Below are 26,499 nucleotides of genomic sequence, written 5' to 3' on the forward strand. Positions count from 1 at the left end.
GGCGAGATTTGGGGGTTATTATATTTCCTCTTCACAGTTTTCTGTATTTTTCCAAATTTTCTATAATATTATTAATTTTGTAAAAGAGCTTATGTATACTCTAGATTAATCACCAGCTGTGGCTCTTTTCTTCACCATGTATGAATCCAGATATCATGAAACATACGTCTATTAGAACAATAGAACTGAATTTCATTCCACTTATGCTGTTTCATTTCAGCAACCGGACGCAGCTCTATTTCCCACAATCTGAGAAGAGCTTCTGACTTGAGAATGATAATTTCGAGTGATCATCTGTGAATATTTTCTGAACATCTGGGCCCTAGGATGTGGGGAATAGAAGAGAGAAGAGAGCACTGAGGAAAGGGAAAGGGAGATACTCTCAGTCACTTGGCCCCAAACCGTGTGTTCTCAGGAAAAATCCAATCAATCTTGAAATCCAAGAGAATGAGGGGCCCTTTTTCTCAATTCTATGGCTATTCTTTTTCCCCCATTACCAAAAAAAAAAAAAAAAAAAAAAAATCCCTAAGAAATGAATTAGATACTCTTCCAGAAAGGGCATATCAAATAGAATAAAAGGCGCCAGAATTATAATACGTAACATGTAATCAGTTCATGATCAATTCCAAAACAGTGATCCTACAAAAATCCACAAAGCAGTTCAGCAACACAAACATTGCATGCAAGAATTCACCATTTGCTTTGAAACAAGCCAAATTTTTCTGTCTATCATAAGGGATAACATATTTTCTCTTGGCAATAAAATATGATATCTAAATTTATTACTGTTGAAGCTAAAGACAAAAAAAAAATTCACTACCAATAAAAAACTTGGAAATCCTCTGAGAGATTTGTTTCAGTGACAGTAGCAATGAATTCCAAAAAAACAAAGAACTTTGGTTTCAGCACACTCAAGAATCAGGCGTATGTGGCCATGCTATTCTTTAACCTACTTTCAATAGTGGTTACTATTAACAGATAAATTTGACGCAGGATATAGTAAATTTAGAGAGCAAATGGCTTTGGTTTTTGAACTAATTTAAAATCAATGTATTTAACCTGCTGGTGTTAAAATATCATATTGACAGGCTATAACAACAAGTGAAAAATTGCTATATTTTATGGAAACCTAATATTTGAATGATATTTTATGGGTGACAAAAATTGAGATATAAAAAAGAGATTAATATATTTGCTAAGGAAACAGTCATTGGTGACTAAAGGGCAGAACCACACTCTCACTACTACATCTCTCAGGAGACCATCACAGAGAAATAAGAACAGGGATATCTACGCATGGGAATTGGAGACATCCCTTTACCCCTCATGTCAGGAAATAAATACAATGGTTTCCATGTCACTGGCAAGAGAAATTGAGCCACAATATTGATTTTAAAAATATGGTATTTTCGGGGCGCCTGGGTGGCTCAGTGGGTTAAGCCGCTGCCTTCGGCTCAGGTCATGATCTCAGGGTCCTGGGATCGAGTCCCACATCGGGTTCTCTGCTCAGCGGAGATCCTGCTTCCCTCTCTCTCTCTCTGCCTGCCTCTCCATCTACTTGTGATCTCTCTCTATCAAATAAATAAATAAATAAATCTTTAAAAAAAAAAAAATGGTATTTTCCTTACAGAAGTTCTAGGCTTAAATTTATAAAATTTGATTATTTTATAGACCACCCTTTATTCTGTAATATCAGTTGTTGCATAATTAATATTATCCCCTATAAACCTTCAAAATTTCTTATACAACTTTTATGATGCACATTTTAAATTCTACAACATACCCATACATGTAAACATGAAATTTAAAAGAATATGATGAATTGGGAGAATGCTGAAAATATATTTTACTTTCTTATTCAGGGTTTAATTGTACTCGATATTTATTGAGTACTGTTAGTACCAAACATGCTTGTTTGGTTTTCGTAAAGAAGTTCTTTAAATGCTGCATGAAGTTTCACAGACAGAATTCATTCATCACTGGCTGCTCCTTCAGCCAGCACATGACTACCACCCTGAGACTTCCCTTCACCAATATTCTGGGGATTCTCTTTTGTCTTCTTCTCACTTTCTCAATTTACCCCTTCCACTACTTGACAGATACTTCAGCCTGGAATACAATTTCAGGTTAGAAATCACATGCACTTTGAAGTTTATGGGATTCATACCCTTATAAGAGAGACCCCAGAGAACCCCCGTGCCATCTTCCTGCTGGGTGAGGGTACGAGAAGTCAGTGGTCTGTAATCCACAAGAGAGCCCTGAGCAGACATCATGCCTTGGACCTGCCAGCCTCCAGAACTGTGAAAAATAAATGCATGCTGTTTAGGCCAGCCAGTCCATGGTATGCTGCTACAGCAGCCCGAACCAAGACAAGTCCTATACCTGAAGGTATTAGGTAGGCAGAGATACAACAGAGCAGTTTTTAATTTATTGCTAATCCTTGGAAAAGCTTATGAAAATAAAAGTGTAATTCTAATTTTAACCAAAGCAACACATTTAGTTGTAAAAGCTCATCTTTCACCTATAACCCTATGTTATATCACTGACATCAAGCCTTATTAGAGGAGGCCAAATTTTCTCCTCATTCACAGTGTACCTGCAGTTGCTTTTTTGGGAGGCTTATCTAGAACTTTTTAGCTTGCGGAGTACTCCAAGGTTATTTTTATCTAATTGTTATGTGCACAGCCAATGATATTCTGATGTTTTAAATGCACTTTTCTGTCTCCATTTCCTTTCAGTCACAGTCAATGAATTACTTCAATGGCTCTCACCCCAGTTCATCGGGCTTTTAATACATACATCTAAATACTTCTCTATAATTCCTACTTTTGAAAATTAATTACAAAAGATTTGTTTAAATATGGTTTTGACTCTTTGATGGCACTACTCTGATTAAAGTGAGAAGGAAAAAATCAAAAGGCCTTTAAGGGAAAAAATGAACTGAGATTAATAATCGTTCTTTATTACCAGCTCTCTTTCTTTCTAATTCAGTCTTTTACTTCCTTCCTCTTATGAATTCAACTTCTTTTTACTCTTTTCTACCTTGAATTTTTCCTGTTATCCTCTACTCTCTAGAGTTAGAAAGAATATGTCAAACATAGACAAAATACAAATTTTTTATAAGCAGATAGAAAAAAATGAAATAGATGGAAATTTCCTGTTGTACTACGTTAAATATCAATTAAAGTGGGGAAAAAGTTAACATTCAAATTTCTGAAGAGGAAAGACAATGGGCTGTAGATTTCAGAGAAAAGTAAGTAATCAAAACAATTCAGTAAACACAACACCTTAATGAGAAACCTGGGAGCTTCTCTTGTTAAGTATGGTTACTGTAGAAATCAGATGACAGGTGGGTGTTGAGGTCTTAATAAAACATTCTTCATCCCTGGAGGCAGCTCCAGTCTGTTTTGGACACAAACCCAACGAGATTTTCCACCAATCTGATTCATAAATCCTTCTGTTTGAAATATAAACTAAAATGGCTTTGGTAAACAGCTTAGTGAATCCTGGACTACCAAAAATGGGGGTGGTGGTGGTGAGGGGGGTGAGAAGAGGACACAAGTGAGAGACCAACTGAAGTAAGCAATGTTTAGTTAATTTTGCTCAAAGTATCTGAATCATATATTTTTCTTTTGGAAAAGGTTCCATGGCAGCCAAGGGCTTAGATTAAATCCCCAAAATAAATCTCGAGATGTATTATAAACAACTCCATCCCCACCTTTCTACCTCTATTATGGAACAGAATGATGAATCATGACTACACTTTAGAAGAAAGGAATTTGCCCAATTGTGTAAGTAAAAGTAGAAAAAAACAAACAAGGAAAGTCATGAGATACAGAAGCAGGATGTTTCCTAACATGTCGCACGTCAAATTTCTTTATTGGGTTGACTTAAACCCATCCAAGCAAACTGAGAAATATAATACCTACTCTATTATGTCACTGGTTCCATGATTTTGTAAGAATCAGAGAGAAGTGAAGTTTGTCTCAAATCAAAATTTATGTTGTTTGTGCTGCATTCCTCTTTCAAATCATAATAAAAATCTCATTTGATAAGGAAGCTGAGGCACAGTTAATGATGACAAGAAATGGAATCTGAATCCAGGTTGGGGCAACTTCAAAGCTTGTGCCCTTTCCAGTGCCCCACAAGTGCCTCTGATAAAGGCAGTCCTTCCAGAAAGAACAGAGAGTTCTACTCACAAGCATGAATTTTCTTACTTAAAGCAATAAACCCTCTGTCTGTGAATTAGCTGCTAAATCTGCTCGTGTGATTTTGATATGCTTATTAATCACTTAAAAACCAAACTCCAACAACAGCACGCATGCATGCTATCAAGCTCAAATGCGGCGAAAGAAAAGGTCATTTTCTTTCATTAAAGGAATTTATTTTCTATTACCGTTCTGTATAGAAACATGAACATCTCAAATACAAGCTGTGTACTACTAATAAAACCTTAAAAAGAAGCACAGATACCTTGTGCACTAGTAAAACCAATGATGTCAACAAGCCGCGCAGAGGAAGAGTTTACATCAGACATTAGCAAGCAGGCACCCCGGACGCTGTGACCTGCTAGCTCGGACCATTGCAGTTACCAGTGTTGCACTCACCAGAACCAAGTTGCAGCCCCAACTGTTTAGAGTTCTTGTTGCTGCACAATGGTATTTAGTAAGTCTCTAACTGAATTCATAAAATATTTCTCTGGAGTGGATGTGGTTTTCCCTACAGGAAAAAGAAGAACTTCCCACATCTAAAATGAAGCAGCAGCAGTCCTGTCGGCTAAGAGGTTCCAAGCTAGTAAAGAAGATAACCTATCAACAATTTGCTGCAAACATCAAGGACATACATTCAGTATTAGAGGGACAAAAAGAGCGGTTGGTTCCAGATGGAAATAAATGCTGGTGAATTCTGATTAGTGGAATGAAGAAAAAGACTGCCAAACCCCAGAACACACGGGATTATCATACATGCTCCCAACACTGAGGAAATAATAAAAAGTAATTTTCCCAATATTGGGGGGAAAAAAAAGAAATAATATCTTAACATGAGGTTAACATTAGACAGTAATCCAGATTCATAAAGTGGTGGTTTGAAATACAATAGTTATCCAACAACCCTAGTTCATATTTTATTTATTGAGTTTTTGTATAGGTCACTGGCAAATCTGTCATCTGAAGTGGGAAGCTGGGACCATGTTAAGAGCTGGAAGAGGATTATTTTGTTAGCCTAATGTGACTTATTAGGCTCATCACTAATACTACTTGGAAAACTGTGAAATAAAACAAAATAAAATTACTTATAATTTTTCCTACTAACGGTCTCTGAATTCTCATTATCCAATGTTACAAGAAACATAATAAAAAATAATCCTAACTAAGGTAAAAAACTGCATTCTCCAACCTTATATGAGGAAAGGGTTTCTACGGGAGATCTATACAGAATTAATTCTTCTGTATTTTACTATCATGGTCTTTGGGTTTTGAATTTGTGAGAAGAAATATAAACAAAAATGATACATTAAATCATAAGCACAGCATTTATGATCCCCAGAATACCTGTTCCCCAGCATTATTTCAGTTAGGTCTTATTTAACGTAGGGGTAAAGAGAAGAAAACATCCTTTCTAATATTCCTGAAAAATCCAGTAGAGTTCCTTTTATAATCTATTACATTATAATCATCTAACATAAAAATGTCAAAGAGTTTCTAGTCCTCTTTAGTCAGAGTCAATTTCTCTTCTTTACTGCAGATAAATAAAAACTAAGCTGTTTTAATGGTCAACTAAATGTCCTGCTACAAATTCATGACTGGAGAGTGAGACGAAACCCAGCTAATTTTAAAGCTGAGTATTTTAGTAATGCCAAGGTCACTAGCTGGCATCAATATAACATACCTTTCCAGTTAATTGTCTAAGATTTGAACTCATTGTTTTCCCTGTGTTTGAAATTCAACTTAAAGAACTGAACTGTCCCTTTCAGGATAGGTAGGTTTCTTCTTTCCCTTTTTCTCTCTCTTCATCTTTATTAAAGTTATGAGTATTTCTGTCATTATTACTACTTAAGAATACCAACCCATTCACTGGATTAAAAGTTAAAAGGTTAGGGGCACCTGTGTGGCTTAGTGGGTTAAAGCCTCTGCCTTCGGCTCAGGTCATGATCCCAGGGTCCTGAGATAGAGCCCCGCATTGGGCTCTCTGCTCAGCAGGGAGCCTGCTTCCTCCTCTCTCTCTGCCTGCTTCTCTGCCTACTAGTAATCTCTGTCTGTCAAATAAATAAATAAAATCTAAAAGTTAAAAGGTTAAAAAGGGTCTGATAATGACGAGTTTGTCTCCTTCACATTCTGACCCACCGGGTCCCCGGTTTTCTCCTCAGAAGCAACCACTGCTAAAGCTTCTTCTGTATAGTTCTAGGGTTATATATATATATATATATACACACACACACACACACACACACACACACACACACACACACACACACTCATACACAGTTATATGCATATGGCATTTTTTTACCCAAATCATAGTACAATATACACGCATTTCTGCACTTGCTCCCTGCCCCCAACTCCTTAATAATGTATCTTGGAAGTTGTTTCAAATTACTACACACACGGAGCTACTTTATTCTTGATAGGGGCATGCCTCGTAGTCCATCATGCAGATTTAACATGAGTCATTTAAATCATCTCCTACAGATGGCTATTTCGGTTGGGTCTGCTCTTGTGTTATTATAAACAAAACTATTAGTTTCACAAGACTTGTTAATATACATGGCAATCCCTAGCCCTCCTCTTCTAACACTGTTCCTTCCCCAGGAACAGCTACTTTTATCTCTTTTAGCCCGTTCTTTTGGTAGTTACCATCAAATCTTAAATAATATGGTTGTATTGACAGTTACAATTTTTCCCATTTTAGACATCGTTTTTTGACTTTCCTCTAAGGAAGATAAGAATTTGATTCTTTCCTCTATTACTACCCTAGAAGGTGCACAGATACTTCCTACTCTCTCACAGTCCCTATTTAGTTCCACAGTAATTTTGGTAAGGATAAGCAATATTGTGACTACGTGTGCTATGCAGAGTACAGCCACACCATGAATCCTACATAGAATACAACCCTGTAGGATACGTAGGATACAGGATACAGGATGCAGGTCAGGAGGAGAGATCCTGAAGGCAGACTGCCTGGGGTTCAAATCCTATCTTTGCCATTTGTTAGCTGCCTAGGTATTTAGACAAGTTACTTAACCTCGCTATGCCAGTCTCCTTACCTATAGATCAGTACCTTGTAGATTTACAAAGATTAAAAAATTAGTATATACAAAGTGCCTAATATGTAGAAGGTGCTATATAACCATTCTCTAAGTCCTGAACTACATTTTTGTTTTTCCTATAGTTGTTGCCTGATTATTATTCATTTGTTTAAATTTCTATATGCTTATTATTAATTCAATCCCAAATTTGCTTTAATCCTATTTTTGTTGTTTAAATTCACTCCATTATATCACTTTTGTCTTCTTGGAGAAGTCTTTTCTATAGCCTTCTGACTACTGTAATCTGAACTGGCTGTCCTCATTTTACAGCTGGTATCATTGTTTATTTAACTCAGCTCTCTCTATAGTGTTTTCCTAAGGGGGTCCCTTTGTCTTCTCCCTTGTGTTGGATCTCTTATCCTATATTCCACATCCTACTCACTCCTGGTGAAGAATAGATTCCATTAGCTTTAGGAGAAATGATGTGTAGGAGGTAATTTTTTGTTTAAATCTTGTATGCCTGAAAATGTCTATTTTATTCTCATGGGTGAGTAATGGCTTATAGCTAAACATAGAATTCTAAGTTGGAAGTTATTTTCCTTCAGAAGTTTGAGGACACTCCTTATTGTTTCCTAGCTTCTGATGTTGCTGAAAGGAAGTCTTAGGCCATTCTGATTTCTGATCCTTAGAAGATAATCTGTTTGTTCCTTCTTTGGAATTTTGTAAGACTATCTCTATGTCGGGATGCCTGGGTAGCTCAGTTGGTTAAGTGTCTGCCTTTGGCTCAGATCATGATCCCAGGGTCCTGGGACTGAGTTCCACATTGGGCTCCTTGCTCAGGAGGGAGCCTGCTTCTCCCTCTGCCTGCTGCTCCCCATGCTTGTGCTCTCTCTCTCTCTTGCTCTTTCTGACAAATAAATCATTTAAAATATTTAACATTTTAAAAAGGGAAAAAAAGACTGTCTCTATGTCACTAACAACAAATTAAAATTGAAATTTCCCCCCAAAATGTGACTTGCCATAGGAAGCTCTTTCAATCTGGAAACTCTCATCTTCACCTATGGGAAATTTTCTTGAATTACTTTGCTAATGATTTCCTTTCCTTGTTTTTTCTTTTTCTGGAACTCATTGTTTTCATGTAGGACTTCCTAGACTAGCACTCTAATTATTTTATCTTTTTTTCCCCTCTACTTTCTGGGATATTTCCTTATTTTCATCTTTTAATCCTTCTATTGAGTTTTATTTGTTACAATTTTTTTCAATACACGGAAGCTCTTGGGCTTTGTATCACATTCAGTTCTAATCTCATGTATGTAGTGTTTCATGTGTCTGATAGTGATGCTTTTTCTTCACGTTTTCTATTCCCTGCCTGTCTCTGTTCCTCCAAGTTTCTTTTTTCCTTTTGTTTGTTTTGGTTTTTCTCTTTCATGTTGGAGGCTTTTCTTCAGATGTCTACTAGTGTTGGGAATGTCCCTATCGTGAGATCTTTCTTTTTAGGATGGTTAAAATCCCCAAACACTACTCTTCCAGTCTTTTGCCTGAAGGGTAGGGGCAAGCGAGGAAAGACAGATGGAGGGGTCTCATCATTCTGTCTGCAGATGCTCACTTAATTTCCTTGTATTTGGAAAGTGTTCTGTACTCTCAATTTTGCCTGGTATGCCCCAGCCTGGAGACTCTTAGGTTCCCGCCCCGACTCTCCCCGGGGTGGGGCGGAATTAATCTGCAGTCTTAGAATAGAATAGAGTAATTGCTCAGTGGAATGGGGAAGAGGAGACCTAGGGATCTACTTCCATTTGTTCCTGATACCAGCAATTCCTGAACTATTTAAAGATTCTGTAGTGAAAATCAAGTTTGTTCTTAGCTTTCTTCATTGCCAGACTAAGATTTGGCTTTCTCAAGTCAGCTAGGTTATTTATCACATTCCGTTCGCTTTTCAGCTTTCAATTTATTGTTGTTATTATTATTTCATCTGGTTGCTCTCTTCCCTCTCATAGGCTTTACCCTTCAAGGACCATGTCTTTAAAAGAACATCCCTTTACTATACAGTTATCATGGAGTTTCTGGAAGGAATAAAATTAGATGCTTATGTTCAAACCACCTTTTTCTTCCCAGAAGTCCAAAGTCATTCTTGAGTGCTCATGCCACTCAGTCCTCCTCCCCCACTCAATTCTCCAACCACCAATCTGGTGTGCTATGATTAATACTGCATTAGGGCTAGTCCTAAGAGGCCGCTCGCCTGGGAATCACATGGTAAGAGGATTCTACTCAAGCACTCTTGGGCATGGATCCCCTTACAGCTTGAAGGTACAGGCCAGGTTGTATTGAGTTGGATATACATGGGGCTTCTCATGATGTGGGACCAAATTTGAAAATTCTAGCCTGGAATTCTAGATTGTTACAAAATATACAGTCAAGGTGGAGGCACACAACCTATTTTATTTTGATGTGTTTAAAAAAAAAAAAGTTTGTTAGAGACTAACTTAAATATTAAGACATCAGATACAACTTTATAATAAACCCAGCAAGCAGCTGGTCCACAACTCAGTGTTGACTTCTGTCCTGGTTTCTCCTTCTTTGCCTGGTCTTCTGGCTTTACAACAACCCTGACAATAGCCTATATAAATGACCTACACAAATCAGAAAAGGAATCTCTCATTTAGGAACTTTACTGCCATCTGCTGGAAATTTTATGAAATAACTACAAATCAATGACCTGAGCCTCCCCCTGGTCCTTGGGCAATTCCAAATAGCAGTGTGTTGGAACCACCTTAATAGAAGTGAACAAATCTCTGCTGTACCAGAATGAGGATGGGGAAGAGGATAAAAGAACAAACTGGGAACCCAAACTTGCATTTACAAGTCAAAAGGAACTGTGATCTGGCACTTTGACTTAAAATGAGAACTGATGTCCTCAGAGAAAAAACTGTTCTACACCTCTAAATCCAGCTCATCAGAGTAAAATAAAAATTGGCTTTAATAGGTTAGCCTGAGAACTGAAGAACTGGTTTTTATTTTATTCCTACTAGTTTTGAGTTCTAAATAACTTCCAAAAGAAATCTAGGAACATGTGAAAAAGTAACTGACAGTGAGGAATTCAGTTGGCTGTCAAACGCAAGCTACCTCTTTCCAGTGGACAATCAGGTTGGCAGGCAAGTCGGTTCTGTTACGATGCTTGGTATTGAAAATGTGAACGTTACGCCACAACTGACATAACAGGGCACAACCTGTGATTATGTGAATTTGTTTGTTTATGCATGATTTCGTCTGTGAGAAACACTAGGTGAACAAAGAACACTGTGCCCAGCTGAGAAGCAAGCCACAGAGGAACACACAAAATGCTTGGACACGTCATACTTCAAACCCCTACCAGCTACCGCACTTCACCATGTGTGCCACAAGCCACGCTCTTCCACGTCTAGTGGGACAGCAATGTTCTATTCAGGTGCCCAAAACCCCTCTTCCCAACACTTCATATCAACTTATAAATTATTCTGATGCCTACTGCCACAAGTAAATTTCTCAGTTTTTTTTCCAAGGGAAAGTACTATATTTATTGTAGTATTTATATATTTTCAACCACTTAACACATGTAAAAACGTGCTACCATTTTTATCTAGTTTCCATCCTTTTTAATGTGTTATTGACCAAGTTTTTTAGTATAGTGCCTCTGATCCCCTTCTCCCCTAAGCCCTGTGATTTTTATTGTGCAATTTTGCATAGTGTTGTGATTTTTAGAAATACATATGCCACATTATAGAACTCACTGTATGTGGCTATTTTAACCTAGAGTCAAGCCCATTCTTCGAGAATATTATCATCAGCATTACCTGCATATCTTAGAGAATTTTACAGACTTCAAATAATTAATGTATACTGGTTCATGGTTTTTAAGAAAACTCAAAACTACCTAACAAAAGCTTCCAGGGACATATTCCAGGGTCTTCCATCTTAATTATTCATGATATTTTTGATAATTCTTGAACTCATTTGACCTTTCCTCAAAAATGTATGTATCACTGAAATCTAGAAATTATAGAGTATAAGTATAAAGGCTAGATATTATGCAGCTATCTAAGCATGAGCTTACTTACTAAATGTTGGTGATAGTCTTAGTCTATTAAGACATTTAAAAAAAAAAAGCAACAAGGGCTGCCATTATCCACTGAACTCTAACATTCTGAGCTAAAAATATCAGGCTACTGATTCTTTTTCATAACTGTTTTGGTCATTTAAATATATATTACCCTAAATTGCAAGCTCTGCCTCTATTGGTTTTATATAGATAAATATATATTATAAATCCACTATATATTATGTCACATTATATATCATATACATATATTTATAAAAGTTTAGTATTAGTCCATTTATATTTATATTAGCCAATTTATATTACCCTAAAGCACAAGACCTGTTCTATTGGTTTTATATATATATCATATATTATATATTATATTATGCATATTTTATATATATATATGTTTAATATTAGCCAATCTAAATATTGAGTACTATGCCATACACAGGAATTATTTATTGGCATTTTTAATTCTATTATTTGAAGGATTAAATGGAAGGATATATTTTTATATTAAATCTTTATTATTCACATGTCCCCTTCTTTCAATATTATTATTTGTCCATTACCACCCTATATATTTACAGATGCTATATATTTCTAGCACCTTGAAAATATCTCAAAAATTATCTAGATACTCCTAATAATGTCTTGGGAATAAAGAGACTCATCATTTGTTTATACATAAAGTTAGAACTAAGGCTACTTTAACAGAGAAAGAAGGTCAGAGTTAAAGCTAAGGTTTGAATAATCAGTATCCTCTAATAATTTTGATTAAAAGAGTTACATTTTATAATAATTTTATAATCAGCTTAGAGAGGATATTCTGCTTTAATATTAATTTTCTTCAAAGTTGCCTCAGTTTTTTATCACTTAGGTTTAAAAACTGAGCAATCCATGGGGAGCCTGGGTGGCTTAGTGGGTTAAGCCTCTGCCTTCGGCTCAGGTCATGATCCCAGGGTCCTGGGATCGAGCCCTGCATCAGGCTCTCTGCTCAGCGGGGAGTCTGCTTCCCTTCCTCTCTCTCTCTCTCTGCCTGCCTTTCTTTCTACTTGTGATTTCTGGCTGTCAAATAAATAAATAAAATCTTAAAACAAACAAACAAAAAAACAAACAATGAAACAAAAACAACCTTAGCAATCCATAGGTACAGGGTTGGCTTTTCCTCAATGTTTTTCCAATTTGTTCCCTTTTTTGATGGTGGTATTTTAAAATTTTTAGCTTCTTCATTTACATAAACATAAGAATGTGCAGCTAACTTTGCCTCTAAAAGGCTTGAAATATTCTCTCCTAGGGTTTGCTAGTGTATATCAAAGGCATACTATGTTAGATTATAATTTTTTGCATATTTATCAAATGCTTCTGGGTTTTGAGGACTCCATGATATGGAAGCATATTTACTTATCACAGACACAGTTTTTTAAAAATCTAGAGATTTTGTAAGTAAGACCATTGGGGAAACTTTATGATTTTATCATAATATAATAAAACAGAGGCATGAGACTCTGCAGTTTTGAGGTACCAGATGTCTGGCTTTGAATTCGCCAGTTCAATTCGAACCTTCTGTCTGAGAATTGAGAAAGCACGGAGTTATGGGTGTTTGGCATTTTCTAATTAAGCCAGCTTTTTGGTTATGTTTATGTTTACATTATGCTTATTACGTTTATGATGTTACCTGCAACTAAGTATTCTTGCTCATTCTAGGCTCGAACTTATTTTTGCCCATCTGAGCATGAGAGCGTGAACCTTCCTGTTATGTGAGAGAAATGCTGTAAACAGAATGGACAGTGCCCAGCTCACTTGTGTGCTATCCACCAGCCAGCAATAGACAACATACGGTAGTAGATATGGTTTCTTCCATCAATGTACACTTTACAAAAATGCTGCCCATTGCTCAACTTTCCCCTTCCCCTATTTCCCAGTGTTATTTGAAGGTATTTGATGGTTTTCTCTTTTTTATGATTTCATTCATTCATTCGTTCATTCATTTTAGGAAAAGAAAGCAAGAGTGTGAGCAGGGGGAAGGGCAGAGGAAGAGAGAGAATCTCAAGCAGGCTCCCTGCTAAGTGTGGAGCCTGACGCGGGCCTCGATCCCAGGACCCTGAGATCATGGCCTAAGCCAAAGGCAGATGCTTAACCAGCTAAGCCACGCAGGCTTTTTTTTTTTTTTTTTTTAAGCTGAATTCATGTAGGTTACATTTACATTGAAAATTAAACTTTACTAGTTCTAGTTCACACGGTCAACTTAGATATCTCCCAATATTGTTAGTATGCAAAGACCCTCATATCTGAAGAAATAATTTCCTTTTGAAAATTAAGCAAATCATTCTTTGCATGGTTTGAATTTGAAAAATCTTTGATGAACAAATTAAAATCTGGATATTGTCACCAGGGCTAAGTAGTTTTTTCCAGGTTTTCTAAGTCTGGAGATGAGTGCTCTAGAGATGATGTTCATATGCCTTAAGAAAACATCTCATTTTCAGTGGGGAAGAATTTGGTGTATCAAAATCTGTGTCAAATGCCAGTTTATAGGTAAATTTTAGTACCACTCCCCACTCGGCTGCCTCATACCCCATACACACTTCTTTTCCCTGTTTCTGACATTTATTAGGTACTCATCAGTGTAAATTTGCCCATGTTAAACAACGTGTTAGGCACAAATATATGCCTTTCCATCTTTTCACATTCCAAAGTTCTCTCACCAGTTTGAAATCTCTGATGTACAGTTACACTGGCAGCCACTATAAAAGTTCTTCCCAGATCTTGTACTGTCCAAGGGCTCCTTTCTGTTTTACCTCCTCTGAAGTAGAGTAAAAGGGGCATGTTTTTCATGAGTGGGCATATCTCCATAGATGACTGTCTCATACCTGAAAACAAAGTGTGTTCTATGATTTTACATCTGCAAAACCAGATCAGTGTTTGGGGTTCCTCTACAGAAGAAGAACAAAGAGAATCCAGAGCTTGCAAAGTACAAGAACCACACAAGACCAGAAGGGTTGTCCCATACACACTTGATGCAACTGTCTTATTTGGAAACAAAATTCTGGATTTTTGTTCTCTTTGCCAGTGCTTCTTCATCTTCTTAAACTCTACATGTCGTTCCAGGACTTCATCTTCTACCTACACACATTTCCCTGGGGATTTCATTTAACCTCATGGCTTTGAATACCATCTCTTTGCTAAAGGTTTACAACTGCTATCTCCAGTCTGTACTTCTCTCTTGATTTCTACTTGGGTATCTAATAAGACTGTCAAACTCAGTATGTCCAAAATTGAGCTCCTGGTCAATCCCATTTTCAAATGTGCTCCTCCTAGTCCATCCCATTTAAGAAAAAAAAGATCACAATTTCATTCCCCTAGCTGCTCTATCCAAAATTCTTCACTCTTCTACTTCTTCCGTCCCACATCCAATCCAACAAGGACGTTCTGTTGGCTCTACCTTCAAATCCAGAATCTGGCTACTTCTCAGCCCTTCCACTACAACCACTGCAGCCCAAGTGCTAGCATCCTTGTGTAGATTATTGCTGTGACAACTGAACCAGTCTCTGAATCCTCATTCTTGCATCCTTACTCATACTAGAGAAGCCAGTGGCTCCCCATCTCACAGAGTAGAAGCGAAAGCCCTTAGGATGACCTCCAACACCATCATGATCTGCTTGCCAAAGAGCTCAGTGATGTCATGATCTACTACTCTCCCCCTTGTTCATTCCATGCCAGCATCACTGCACATACGCTGTTCCTGTAATACCTCAAGCATATTCCTACATTGTACTAGCTGTTTCTTTTGGTGGAACACCTCACCTTCAAGTAGCCACATGACTTACTCATTATTTTACCAGATTTTTACTCAAATGTCACTTAACAAGAGGCATTCCTTGGTCACCTTAACTAAAATTACACTTCCTTGACACTTCTTATCCCCATTCCCTATTTTATTTTTTTCTTTGTACTCATCACCATCTACCATAGCATAAATTCCACTTACTACCCTTGCTTATTATTGTCTGTTATTCCTCAATAGAATGTAAGCTCCACTAAGGGACAGATTTGTGTCTATTTTTTTCACTGTTATATCTTGAGTGCCTAGAACAGCATCTGGCACATAGTTGTCACCCAATAACTATCTGCTGCATAAATGAAAGGGTTTTTAAAAAACAAAAAATAGGGATGCCTGGGTTGCTCAGTTGGTTAAGCAGCTGCCTTCGGCTCAGGTCATGATCCCAGCGACCTGGGATCGAGTCCCACATCTTGCTCAGCAGTGAGCCTGCTTCTCCCTCTGGCTCTGCCTGCCACTCTGTCTGCCTGTGCTCACTCGCTCTCTCTCCTTCTCTCTCTCTGACAAATAAATAAATAAAATCTTAAAAAAAAACAAAAACAAAAAATAAAAGCCACACAATATGCCACAATAACAACACATACTCTAATTAGTCATCAATAATCTATCTTCCTAACTACATAAGAATCTTCTAAAGGCAGAAATTTTATCTTACATCCCTTTTCATTCTTAGGGATTGGGATAGAATGTTATATATAATAGAATGTTACAGATACTCAGTTAAATCTTGAAGCAGAAAATTTTGCCTAAAGACAAATCCCTAGGAGACAAAGGTAGAACAGAATAATTATCTAATTCAACATTAGACTGGCATGTAAGGAAGGATGGCTCTAAAAGTAGTCTTTTCTCCTCTGATACTTATGAGCCATAGCTTCCAGTGCTAATTTAGGACATCCACTCCAAAAATGATCATGGACATCATGAGTCTGGATGGCTACCGCACTTGTAGTCAAGGACAGAGGTACAAGGTTGGCTCTGGACTAGACAACTTGGCCACTCATCTTAGTTTATCTCTGGGACCAGCATCTCGAATGGTGGAGATTTTTAAAGAATCACTATATAGTTCTCTCTTCTATAAAACTGTTATAAATCTTCAGACTATGATTATACTTCCTCAAAAGTAAGTGACTTTTGTGGGCCAAAGCTCAAACAGTCAAAGGTCCCTGGAGAAGTGGCAAAGAGAGTCATCAACATAACATTACAAGTAATGACAGCAAAAGAGGTGAAAGAAGGTGACTCTGAGCCAGTACAAGCCACACAGGCCTATATATGAAATACAAATAGGCTACAAAATGGTTACGCCCAGACAGGTTTGCAATGTTTAGGCTCACACCTAAACTGGTTTGAACACACGCTAAGGAAGTACAGTGGAAATAAGATGAGAGGAAATCTTGATTTTCCCAAGAATGAATCCTTGGAGGAAAGTGTTTGTTCACCTAATTTCTAGAAAAGTACAATTGTTACAGGATAAGAAAATAATAATAATAAATAATGGATTCAGGTTCCGACCAAGAGTTCTGAGTTCCATTTAGAAAATGAAAAGAGGGACGCCTGGGTGGCTCAGTTGGTTAAGCGGCTGCCTTTGGCTCAGGTCATGATCCCAGCGTCCTGGGATCGAGTCCCACATCGGGCTCCTTGCTGGGCAGGGAACCTGCTTCTCCCTCTGCCTCTGCCTGCCTCTCTGTCTGCCTGTGCTCGCTCGCTCTCACTCCCTCTGTCCCTGACAAATAAATAGATGAAATCTTTAAAAAAAAAAAAAAAAGAAAATGAAAAGAAATGAAGAAAAAGGCAAAACAACAACAACCCAACAAAACAAACAAAAAATCCCCAAAAGAAACAAACAAAAAAAAACCCCAATCCAAAAAACCAAACTCTGATTTTCTTTTTTTTTTAAATGGCAGGATCTCCCTTGTTTTTAAAGATTTTATTTATTTGACAGACAGAGATTACAAGGAGGCAGAGAGGCCAGGCAGAGAGAGATGGGGAAGCAGGCTCCCCACCGAGCAGAGAGCCTGATGCGGGGCTCAATCCCAGGACCCTGGGATCATGACCTGAGCCAAAGGCAGAGGCTTTAACCCACTGAGCCACCCAGATGCCCCAAACTCTGATTTTCAAAAATACAACCAAACTCACAGAGTGATCCATATTAAACAACATAGAGATAATAAATGATTCCATAGTATCTACCTATCAAATGTCCATGACTTAATGTCTAGGCTCACCAAGCAAATGATAATACAACAATGCAAAGCACCAAAGCACTCCCTACTTTTCATATTCTTTTATCATATTTAATCTTAATTATGTTTCTTTAAAATTACCTGACATGTCTAAAAATCTAAATATCCACTGGTAAGCACACAAATCATCAAGTAGCACAGAAAAAATGTTGTTTTGATATTGACATTAATTCCTTTAGTGTGTAACAACTGAAGTTTTTTTGTTTTTTTTTCCCCCCATTTCTCCCTTCTGTCACCCACTCCAACCATGAATATAACTTACGTGGGACATGTAAAATTAGCTCAGCTAAATTAGCCTGATCCGACATTACATAAGGCAGCATCAGTAGCTGTGTGAACAGGACACAAACTACTTAATACCAAGTTTCAACACAATACTGGCTCCCCAATGACCCTCAGTGCTTCAACAAGATCGCTTAATGCTCTTTCAAAATTTAAAGCCAAGGAACAAACTCAGAAACAACACTTGACCTAGGAAGGGAAAGCAAAGGTACTAGCACTCAGATAAATTTTATCTCTGTAAAATAACTTTGTCTCCACTTGGTTGTAAAGAACAGAACTTTCTAATGACTACTAACTGCACGTTAACATACTATAGTTCAACCTTCTTACTTAATAGGAAAAACAGGATGTTTTGTGTTATTCTAACCCTCAATAAGAAGTCCATAAATCACCAGATAAAAGCTAGGAATTTTTTCCTTTTATTAGCTTACCCAGTTTGGTGGCGCCCTCTGGTGGGTACTCAGGAAACTGGCCCTCGGAAGGGACACTGACGGTTCTCCTCAGGCATCGCCCTTTGGTGGAATCTGTCTGCTGCTCCTGTCCTCCCTCCACAGGTATCTAGAGAACCAAAAGAAAAGGAGATGAAACTTGCCATAACTACCTTCTGACTGAATAATATTTTTAGTTAATAAAGACAGGAGTGTGTAATCATTAGAGCACAGTAGACAAAGCGTAGGACTCAAGTAGTAACAATGGTAAGATATTACCAATCCTTTGTCAGGAAGTATTTCTTTAAAAAGAAACCTGAAAGATCTGGAAAGGTGAGTATGTAAATTAGCTTACCTGAAGTACATACAAGTCATATCCAGGTGTGTACCTGCTTTGGGAGCTCTGAAAACAAAACACCCACACAAATAAAAGATTCTTTTATATCAGAAACTAGTTCGCAAGCTCCAATTCTGGCCACTGCTCAAGAAGGTAAATGGAAATCAAAGCCAACCAGAGAGACTTAGCTGCAAAACTCAATTTAAGGAAGGTTTTGTTACATAAAAGGAATAAAATCACCCAAATTCTCTTCAATTTTATAATTAAGCACTTGGAGATAGTGAATAAAACACATTTCAGTGGAAACTTGTATAGCTACTTAGATAAAATGGCGTATTTTCTTCTAAAAGTGAGATTAGTTTTTAAAATCCTAAAAATTTTTTTGCTGGCATAATTTCAGGAACATATCAAGTGTTGTTTGTATATATGAGCTAAGAAATATGAATGGAGCAAAAACTCCCTAATACCAATAACTATCTTAAAACTTACTCGCGGATTATAATTGTAAAGTAATGCAATGACCCTAAGTTCATTTTTTTTTTTTTTTTGGTAATATGCTAAAAGATTTTTTTTTTTTTGGTAATATGCTAAAAGATTAAATCATCTTAGTTTCATGGTAGAGGGCAAAGACTTTTCACAAAGATATTTTACCAGAATTAACAACAGTATTGGTAACATCTTAAATCATTTGGCAAAATGGGTCAGTAATTAAATATAGTTCCCAATTTCTTCTGGCTCCAATATTGAAATTTCAACAAATTTCAATAGTAATGATTGGCACTGAGTTCTTACTTTGCTGAAGGCTAAGGAATTTACGTGTGTGACATTATGAGCAAGTCATTTTTATTATCATCCCCTTTTTACAGGTGAGGAATAATTTATTTCTCCAAATGATTACAGTGGACACATAGAGGATGGACATCAACTAATCCAGAAAAATTGGGATAGATACAGGCTTAACTGTAATATGCCTCCTGCCTTGCCTCAGTAGCCCTACCCCTGGGGTCACGGGTATGATAGGAAGGGAAACTCTCTGTGTTATGGAGAATCTGAAGGGCAAAGTCCTAATATCTTCATAGAAACCGAAAGTTTGCCCTCTTTATAGGACCAAAAAAAGCGGTAACTATGGTTACCTCTTGCACATTTAGAAACCACAAGGCAGAATGAAGAAAGGTAAAATTCTAAAAAAGAAGGGGAGACCAAATAATAGCATCAAAAGGACATGAACTCTTCCAAAAGTACTCCGGAATATAAGACTTTATGAACAGGGATGCTGGGGTGGCTCAGTCGGTTAAGCTGCTGCCTTTGGCTCAGATCATGAGCCCAGAGTCTTGGGATCGAGTCCCGCATTGGGTTCCTTGCTCAGTGGGGAGTCTGCTTCTCTCTCTGCCTCTGCCTGCCACTCTGCCTGCTTGTGTGCTCTCTCTCTATCTCTGACAAATAAATAAATACAAATTTTTAAAAAAGACTTTATGAACAGTAAGCTAAATCATCCATCCGTCTTCAGGAGAGAAATTATATTATCTCTACTTAAGTAATTAAAAGATTAAAAGAGTAGTACCAAGAGGTTAGATAATTCCTGCCTAGTTAAGAAAGACAAAAATGTATTCTCGACCCACCTTCAAAGTAGGATAGAATGGGAGTAAATGTTGGAAAAAAAATAGTTTGAATCTTTGAACAAACAGATGAACCTAAATAAACACGGCCATTTTTGCTATAGCTCTAAAAATGCCTATTATCTGAAATAATGAAGGCCTAAGCCACACAGAAAAAAAAAAAAAAGTGGTTATTTTTTATATTTTAGGAAGGAATGACCCATAATGATCTTTTCTGTGGAAATGCATAGTAACTGTATCCAGAAAAAAGAAAGAAATAGCTTAAACTATCATATGCTTTGTCTCTAACATTATTTAAGGAAGAGAAAAATAAAATATACCAAACTTCGTATTTGGGCCTAAAATTCACTCACACAACTATTTTGTCAATGTTTTAATGTAGATTCTTTGCCTCTCATTCTTGAAACTTAAAATATGATCAGTTTTATTCAAAGTATCACTCTTACAGGTTAGGGCATTTAACCTCTGACTCAGGATATGAGAGAGAACAGTGTTGACTTTTACTTTAAACCTGCATTTCTTAAGAATATTTTACTTTTACAACACTACTGATTGATTCTTACCTAAAATATTTTTTTAAAGCCTATTGATCTACTCTTTGAAAATTAGAGGGATCATATTCCAAGGATCTTCAAATGAACTAAGCTGGAGTTCACAAATCTTAGAACACAGCCAGAAGAATCCGTTTTAGAAAGTCAACTTTAGAAAAGCAATTTTGTTCTTTCTGATTGCCCTAATTCAGTTTACTAGTTCACATTTGCTTGTTTATACTGAATAAATCCTTAAATATTAATATCTTCCTGGTTTTAAAACATGAGAGGAATTTTTCTTTTCTTTTCTTTTCTTCTTTTGCTTTTGTTTTTTTAATCTCTTTGCCTTTATACTATACTTCTGAATGCTTTTTTTCCTCAGGGGAGCAGGGAGATTGGGTCAAGTGCTCTAATTAATTTCATTTTAAAGATTTATTTATTTATTTATTTATTTATTTATTTATTTGAGAGAGAGAGAGAGAGAGAGAGAGAGAGAGAGTTGGTGGGGGGAGAATCTGAAGCAGACTCAATGCTGAGCATGGAGCCCAACACAGGACTAGATCCCAAGACCACGAGATCATGACCTGAGTCAAAAACCAAGAGTCAGATGCTTAACTGACTGAAACCCCACGCGCCCCTTAATTCATTCCATTTTAGATGAGGAAAGAACGTAGTAAGGAGTAGATGGCTTCTCAGGCTTTTAAGATTTGTTAATAACGAAGTCCAACTGAATCTCTGACTCCTGGTCCTCTTTGTTAGTTCGAAACCATCCATGGCAATGAAGAGCAATATGGCGCAAATAAGTCAGGCTACTTGGAAAACATTATATGTTTTTATATTATACATATATTATATGTATAATATACACCTCTACATTGTCTGCAAAATCCCCCTTCGTTTTGTTTAGAATTATATAGGAATTATTTTTATTTCAATCTGAGTACATACACATTACACAGATAGTCAAGTACAGGAAACCAAGATCATACTAACAGCAAAAGAAAGCAGTCCTGGGGCGCGGGCCTGGCGCAGTTGGTAGGTAGAACATGCGACTTGAGATAGTGAGTTCAAGCCCCATGCTGGGTGTGGATCCTACTTAAAAAAAGGAAAGAAAGCAGTTCCTAAAGAATGCTTAAAAAATGTTGGTGTCTATCCTTAGGCTTTTTAATTTAAAAAAAAGGTGGGGCGGGGGGGGCGCCTGGGTGGCTCAGTGGGTTAAGCCTCTGCCTTCAGCTCAGGTCTCTCTGCTCAGCGGGGAGCCTGCTTCTCCCTTTCTCTCTGCCTGCCTCTCTGCCTACTTGTGATCTCTGTCTGTCAAATAAATAAATAAAATCTTTTAAAAAAAGTACTTCCTCAGCTTTCTTATCTCCTTAAGTAGTGGCTCTCAAAGCAAGTGGCTAATCTAGGCCCCAGCATCAGGATCACCCGGGAAATTGTTAGGAATACACATCCCCAGGGCCTACCCACAACCTATTGAATCAGAAACTCGGCGGGGGGGGGGGGGGGGGGGGGGGGGGTGTACAGCCCAGAAACCCATGTTTCAACATGCCTGCAATTGATTCATGTGCTTACCAGGGCTGAGAATCACTGGCCTAAGGTGTTGTTTCTTTCCTTCCTATCCTGGCTAAGCTTCTTCAAGTATCATCCATGACAGAGGTTCTCAACCTTGGCTGCAATTTATAATCACCTAACGGAGCTGTAAAAACACTGATGCCTAGACCACTCCTAGACATGCTGAGTTCAGGGGCTGGAGTGAAGGCTGGGTACTGAAATTTTTAAAACTTCCCAGGTCACTCTAACGCACAAGGAAAGCTGGGAACCATGGACCTACTCTCAGTCCCTCTAGCACCAATTATTCTTTTTTTTTTTCTTTTTTTTTTTTTTTAAAGATTTTATGTATTTATTTGACAGAGAGAAATCACAAGTAAGCAGAGAGGCAGGCAGAGAGAGAGGAGGAAGCAGGCTCCCTGCTGAGCAGAAAGCCCAATGTGGGGCTCGAACCCAGGACCTGGGATCATGACCTGAGCCAAAGGCAGCGGTTTAACCCACTGAGCCACCCAGGCGCCCCACCAGTTATTCTTTTATTAATCCTTGACCACCAGTACTAAGTGGTGTGGAGGGATAAATGTGGAGGCATAAATAAAATCACTTAGCTTTACTAACTCTCAACTTCTACATGTCTGAGGCATGATCTTTCTTGGTCTCTCAAGCTGCATGCCTAGGGTGGTAAGGCTTTAAAGAGGTCTCTCACTGGAGTCAGGTCTCTGTCATTGTTCAGGACAACCACTCGGATCTCCACTTCTTCTCAAGACTTCAGTCACTCTCTGAAATACCTAAGTAGTCTTGCCCTGAGCATGTGTAGTCTGGCCCTTGGTCAAAGACTTGCCAGCATCTTTTCCAGCAGATTCTAGCACTTTCACCTATAGAATTCTGCTCTCTGCCTCCTCAGCACTATGCTTGGACTTCAGGCGGGGAAGCATAGTTGGAAAATGGTACATAGCAGAAAGCGAACACAATGGAGACGATCACTGTCTTTGGCTGTGTATTGTCCAATGCTTGAAAACATATTATATGAATATATATAATCTCTAGTTTTATGGATTTGGTTGTTTTTTTGTTGTTGTTGTTGTTGTTGTTTGGTTGGTTGGTTTTTTTTTTTTTTTTTAAACAATGGGAGGGCCAGTCTTGTACCAGTTAGTCCATCATGGCTGGTGCTCAAACCTCTTATTATCTCTTATCCAAACTACTAATACCATCTTTTCACTGATGACGTTCTGCCCCTTAAATCTATCCTTTACACTGTCATCAGAGTATTTCCAAAATGCAAATCTGCAAATGCAAATCTGATCACGTCATTGTTCTCCTTCACCTCCAGCTGTGGTTTTCCAAGGCATGATGGTATGTTTGTATGTGTGAAGTATGTGACAGCAGGGAGATATCTCTCTGCTTCAACCAGAGCATAATTCTGAGTTTATCTGCTATATAGGGCTTTTAATTCTGAGTTTATCTGCTATATAGGGCTTCTGCATAAACTTTTCCACAAAGAAAATGTTCTTCTGAAAGTGTTTAAAACTATCTTACAGAGTGAGTGCAAACTCCCTAATACAGTATACCAGGTTTTCCACAATCTGGCCACCGTCTGAGTGTCCAGCTTCATTCAGATTTTACATCAAACATTTCCCTAATATATTCCCTATTTTGTAGTTCAGTGCTTTGCTTAGTTGGTTCTCTCAGCCTGAAATATCTTTCCTCACTCTTTTCTTACCAATACCCACCAAGCAAACTCCTATTCATCTTAACGCTTAGGACAAGCATTACCTCTTCCAGAAATCTTCCCTTTCCACTAATTTCCTAAGGGAAGGTTAAGGTACACCTCCTTGAGATTCCTCCAATAACCAATCTTTCTCTGTCACTACATGTATTACACTGAATTGTAATTACTCATTTGTATAACTAATCCCATGTAAGTCAATAGCTTGTACCTTACCAGTCAATCCCCAAACCTTAAAATAGCTCCAATCCACAAATGCATGAATGAAAATTTAATAGTTAGAGATGGGGGCCATGTTAGGCAAAGGAAAAAACATAACATCAACCAAGAAGTTGTAAACCTACGACTTTTGTTTTCTTTTGGTACAGGAGTAGGCCAATTTAGCTAGAGCCTCTGTAAGTGTGGTAGAACACAGAACACCAAAATATATTATGATTGCACTGGGAGGGTTTTAATACCAGATCATACATAATTCAGGAAGCACTGGGAAACTGTTCTAGTTTTTAGATCAGAGGAATGGTTGTCTCTTCATTGGTCTGTCTCCTTCCTACCTCTCCCTTTTTCAAGACATGCTACAGATTAATATTCATAACACATAACTTTGATCAAATCTCTTCCTTTCTTAAGCTTCCCTTGGCAATGTCCCATTGCCAATAGCATCTTAATGACACAGATTACAGTCCTTTAGAATAAATGAATTTATTAGTAGAATTTTATTCTACTAAGTTTATCTGTGTTTTTTATCAACTTTAAAAATATTTATCTTATTTTCACAACTAAGTTTGCTAAGGGGGTAGGAGCTGTGTTTTATTCTTTGTAACTCCTAACTATGTATCTCCTGAATAATCTGAAAGTGGATCTGAAGGAAATATGTCATGAGTATTTACCCCAGGATAAATAATAGTTGATTTTTGGCTGTTTGCACAAAGCCTAAATGCTACTTTCATCAATATATTTCTTTCCAAAAGCAAAAAAATATTCTAAGATATTCTGAAATTGCATTATTACTACCTTGCTTATACACTACCATTCAGAGAAAAACAGAGCCACATTTATCCTTCCTAATGGCTTATTATTGCTAAAAGAAAGAAACACAAATTCAGCTTTCTTTTTGTATTTTTATGCTGGCTGTACCCTGAAAGGGTTCATGATTGTCCTCTCTGCCATTTCCCTCCACTCCTTAATCTCTCGTTTACTTGGTTTTATCTCTTGCAAGCAAAATGGAATTCAAATGGCCTCCTACACCCTCTTTGAACTGGGTTGGTGCCAAGCCAGCTGGGGCCTTTGCTGGCATCCGGGCAGGGAAGTATCTTTCATAACACATAAGCAATGTCTATTTGGCACAATTTGCATGAAGCAATTTACTGAACCAATGAGTCATTTCTCAAGGTGATACTCCTGGCAGACTTCTCTTTCAGCATTCTGCCCAGACCTACCCTTCTGTTATATTCTCAAATTGGTAAGTGGTGTATTTAACACTCTTCCCATGTATATCCCCCAAGCAGACTTGTTCCCATTTCTGACAGGAAACATGCAGAGTTAAGAGGGAGCACTAAAAGATCCCACACACCGAATACATGAGTGATACTAGACTAATATAATCCTCCCACATTCCAGCAGTGCCTGGCTAAGGCTTCAGTTTAAATCCTTATAGAACCCTTAATTATCTTTTGAACACAGCAATAAACACCCTGGTGATTAGTTGATTAAGGTTTAAAACAGCATTTTTAGGTGGTTTTAGCAGGAAATTCCTTAAACTCCTTGTTTCAATGAACTCTAAATTTTCAAAGCAAAATTCCAAAGGTAAGTGTCACACTCTTCATGATAATGTGGGTGAAAGGTAGAAAAGTAACAGCGTACTCTGATCCTTCCACCAAAAAAAGTGGGTTTCTAATCTTTTCCTGTAATGAAATTAACACTATATTAAGTTTATCATTCAAAGAGCAGGTATAGCAATGGCTTTACATTTTCTTATTGGAGAGACATAATCCAATTTTTCCAACTTAATGGGAGAACATACCTGTCTCAGGGCATTAAACTGTCTCTGTATCTGCTTTGTACCCTCATCATCCCTTCATCATCCCTTACCAGGTCTGCTGCAATAGTCTTAACTCATGTACTTCCTTCTAATCCCTTTCACTCAATTTTCCACATGATCAACAGAGTTACTTTCCTAAGAAGCAAATCTGATGATATTATTGCCCTGGTCTACATCATTTCCAGAATAACATCCAAATTCTTTAGCATGGCCTTCAAAGCACTTTATTATTTGGTTCTTGCCAGCTATCGGCTATTTTCTTTCCTCTTGCAAACTTTATTCCAAAAATTCTGAACCTTTTGCAGTTTGCCAAAGAGATATGTTTCTTGACTTTGTATCCTTATACATACTTGGAACATCCTTCCCTACTTTTTCTCCAGCTGAGCTTCTATTTGTCCCTACAGACACGGCTCAATCATAAATTTCTCTGTAAAATCTTTCTTGGCATTCTTCATTTCACATCACAACCCACCCAGGCAATATGTCAGTTAATCTTTCCCTTATGCTTTTTGAAAAAAAAGCATTTAAAAAGCAATACATTTTGAAAAAAAAAATGTGTTGAAGTGAAATTCACTTAACCTAAAATTAACTATTT

General features: G+C 37.5%; 1 protein-coding gene across 1 annotated transcript in view; it reads right to left on the reverse strand.

Annotated features, from left to right (window-relative positions):
- RASAL2 (RAS protein activator like 2) overlaps positions 1-26,499 on the reverse strand; it is a 359,939-nt gene that overhangs the window by 153,630 nt on the left and 179,810 nt on the right. Inside the window, 1 exon segment of the mRNA XM_047703675.1 lies at positions 18,116-18,242. Within this exon segment, the coding sequence (XP_047559631.1) occupies positions 18,116-18,242 (127 nt within the window).

This window comes from Lutra lutra, chromosome 15 (assembly GCF_902655055.1).
Source record: "Lutra lutra chromosome 15, mLutLut1.2, whole genome shotgun sequence".
Taxonomy (NCBI): domain Eukaryota; kingdom Metazoa; phylum Chordata; class Mammalia; order Carnivora; family Mustelidae; genus Lutra; species Lutra lutra.